This window comes from Oncorhynchus keta, chromosome 6 (assembly GCF_023373465.1).
Source record: "Oncorhynchus keta strain PuntledgeMale-10-30-2019 chromosome 6, Oket_V2, whole genome shotgun sequence".
NCBI classification, from domain to species: Eukaryota; Metazoa; Chordata; class Actinopteri; order Salmoniformes; family Salmonidae; genus Oncorhynchus; species Oncorhynchus keta.
The window spans coordinates 3,620,564-3,623,063 of record NC_068426.1 but is presented as its reverse complement, the minus strand read 5'-3'; the positions used below and the strand labels follow the sequence as shown (position 1 = coordinate 3,623,063).

Genomic DNA, 2,500 nt, shown 5'->3' with positions numbered 1-2,500 from the left:
CCCCCCTAAAACCTAACCCTTACCTTGACCCTAAACCTAACCCTAACCCTTACCTTGACCCCTAAACCTAACCGCTAACCCTTACCTTGACCCCTAAACCTAACCACTAACCCTTACCTTGACCCCTAAACCTAAAACCTACCTTGACCCCTAAACCTAACCACTAACCCTTACCTTGACCCCTAAACCTAACCCTTACCTTGACCCCTAAACCTAACTGCTAACCCTTACCTTGACCCCTAAACCTAACTGCTAACCCCTTGACCCCTAAACCTAACCACTACCCCTTGACCCCTAAACCTAACCGCTAACCCTTACCTTGACCCTAAATAAACCCTACCTTGACCCCGCTAACCCTTGACCTTGCTAACCCTTACCCCCTAAACCTAACCGCTAACCCTTACCTTGACCCCTAAACCTAACTGCTAACCCTTACCTTGACCCCTAAACCTAACCGCTAACCCTTACCTTGACCCCTATAAACCTAACCGCTAACCCTTACCTTGACCCCTAAACCTAACCACTAACCCTTACCTTGACCCCTAAACCTAACCACTAACCCTTACCTTGACCCCTAAACCTAACCACTAACCCTAAATCTAACCCTTCAGCCTAATAGGTTGCATCCCAAATACAGGATGTTTATCTCTCCAGGAACAGGGTTGTACAGCCCTGTACTCAATCATTGCTGCTTCGTTAACTTGCTCACTTTTTGACAAACTTTTTTTTGCCGTCTTGCTTATAATGCAATCCGTTCTTTTTATAAGGATCAATCACATCCATTCCAGACAATCGATCAGATATTGAACATGCATCTCTTTTAACACCCTGAATTGTCTCTCCTGTCTAGGTTTGTAGAGGAGAAGATGTGGGTGACGTTTCTAGAGGGTTATTCTGCTCTGGCTGCCCTGTCTCTGAGCGCCTCCACGGTGAGCACACAACCTTACACTGAGCATACAGATACACGGCAACACTAAGACAACGCCACGGCAACACTAAGACAACGCCACGGCAACACTAAGACAACGCCACGGCAACACTAAGACAACGCCACGGCAACACTAAGACAACGCCACGGCAACACTAAGACAACGCCACGGCAACGCCACGGCAACACTAAGACAACGCCACACGGCAACACTAAGACAACGCCACGGCAACACACTCAGGCAACGTTGATTCACACACTGAGAAGCTGCATTGTAATATCTCTCTGCGTGTGTCTCTGCGTGTGTCTCTGCGTGTGTCTCTGTGTGTCTCTGTGTGTGTGTGTGTAGGTTCTGGGTAAGGTAATAGACATCCGTCTGAAGAGTTCAGGTTGGATTAAGAGTCTGGAGGAGGAGATGAGTGTAGAGAGGATCTGTGGATCTGTCCCTACTTCCGCCAGCTCCTCTCTGCTGGCCGAGGACACTGATATGGGAGAGGATGACTACGATATGGAGGGTAAGGGAGGGGATGACTACGATATGGAGGGTAAAGGAGGGGATGACTACGATATGGAGGGTAAGGGAGGGGAGAGGATGACTACGATATGGAGGGTAAGGGAGGGGATGACTACGATATGGAGGGTAAGGGAGAGGATGACTATGATATGGGGGTAAGGGAGGGGAGAGGATGACTACGATATGGAGGGTAAGGGAGGGGATGACTACGATATGGAGGGTAAGGGAGGGGATGACTACGATATGGAGGGTAAGGGAGGGGAGAGGATGACTACGATATGGAGGGTAAGGGAGGGGATGACTACGATATGGAGGGTAAGGGAGGGGATGACTACGATATGGAGGGTAAGGGAGGGAGGGATGACTACGATATGGAGGGTAAGGGAGGGGATGACTACGATATGGAGGGTAGGGAGGGAGGGGATGACTACGATATGGAGGGTAAGGGAGGGGATGACTACGATAGGGTAAGGGAGGGGATGACTACGATATGGAGGGGAGAGGATGACTACGATATGGAGGGTAAGGGAGGGGAGAGGATGTCTACGATATGGAGGGTAAGGAAGGGGAGAGAATGACTACGATATGGAGGGTAAGGGAGGGGAGCGGATGACTACGATATGGAGGGTAAGGGAGAGGATGTCTACGATATGGAGGGTAAGGGAGGGGATGACTACGATATGGAGGGTAAGGGAGGGGAGAGGATGTCTTCGATATGGAGGGTAAGGGAGGGGAGAGGATGTCTACGATATGGAGGGTAAGGGAGGGGATGACTACGATATGGAGAGTAAGGGAGGGGATGACTATGATATGGAGGGTAAGGGATGAGGGGTTTAAGAAGGCTGATGTGGGAGAGGATGACTACGATATGGAGGGTACGGGAGGGGGGTTTAAGAAGGCTGATGTGGGAGAGGATGACTATGATATGGAGGGTATTGGAGGGGAGAGGATGACTACGATATGGAGGGTAAGGGAGGGGAGAGAATGACTACGATATGGAGGGTAAGGGAGGGGAGAGGAGAGGATGTCTACGATATGGAGGGTAAGGGAGAGAATGA

The 2,500-nt window shown here is 50.2% G+C and overlaps 1 protein-coding gene and 1 long non-coding RNA gene across 5 annotated transcripts in view; one reads left to right on the top strand and one right to left on the bottom strand.

Annotated features, from left to right (window-relative positions):
- The window catches only part of LOC127930617 (uncharacterized), a 1,162-nt gene extending 642 nt beyond the window's left edge, over positions 1-520 (bottom strand). For 2 of the 4 annotated variants that reach the window (XR_008138405.1, XR_008138408.1), the window contains exon 1: positions 485-520. This is a non-coding gene — a long non-coding RNA (uncharacterized LOC127930617). Of the gene's footprint in view, positions 1-386; positions 423-484 lie in introns of those variants that run through there. The other 2 variants (XR_008138406.1, XR_008138409.1) reach the window with 1 other exon arrangement.
- synj1 (synaptojanin 1) overlaps positions 1-2,500 on the top strand; it is a 132,110-nt gene that overhangs the window by 97,681 nt on the left and 31,929 nt on the right. Inside the window, 2 exon segments of the mRNA XM_052520222.1 lie at positions 851-929; positions 1,278-1,443. Coding sequence (XP_052376182.1) covers positions 851-929; positions 1,278-1,443 — 245 coding nt within the window.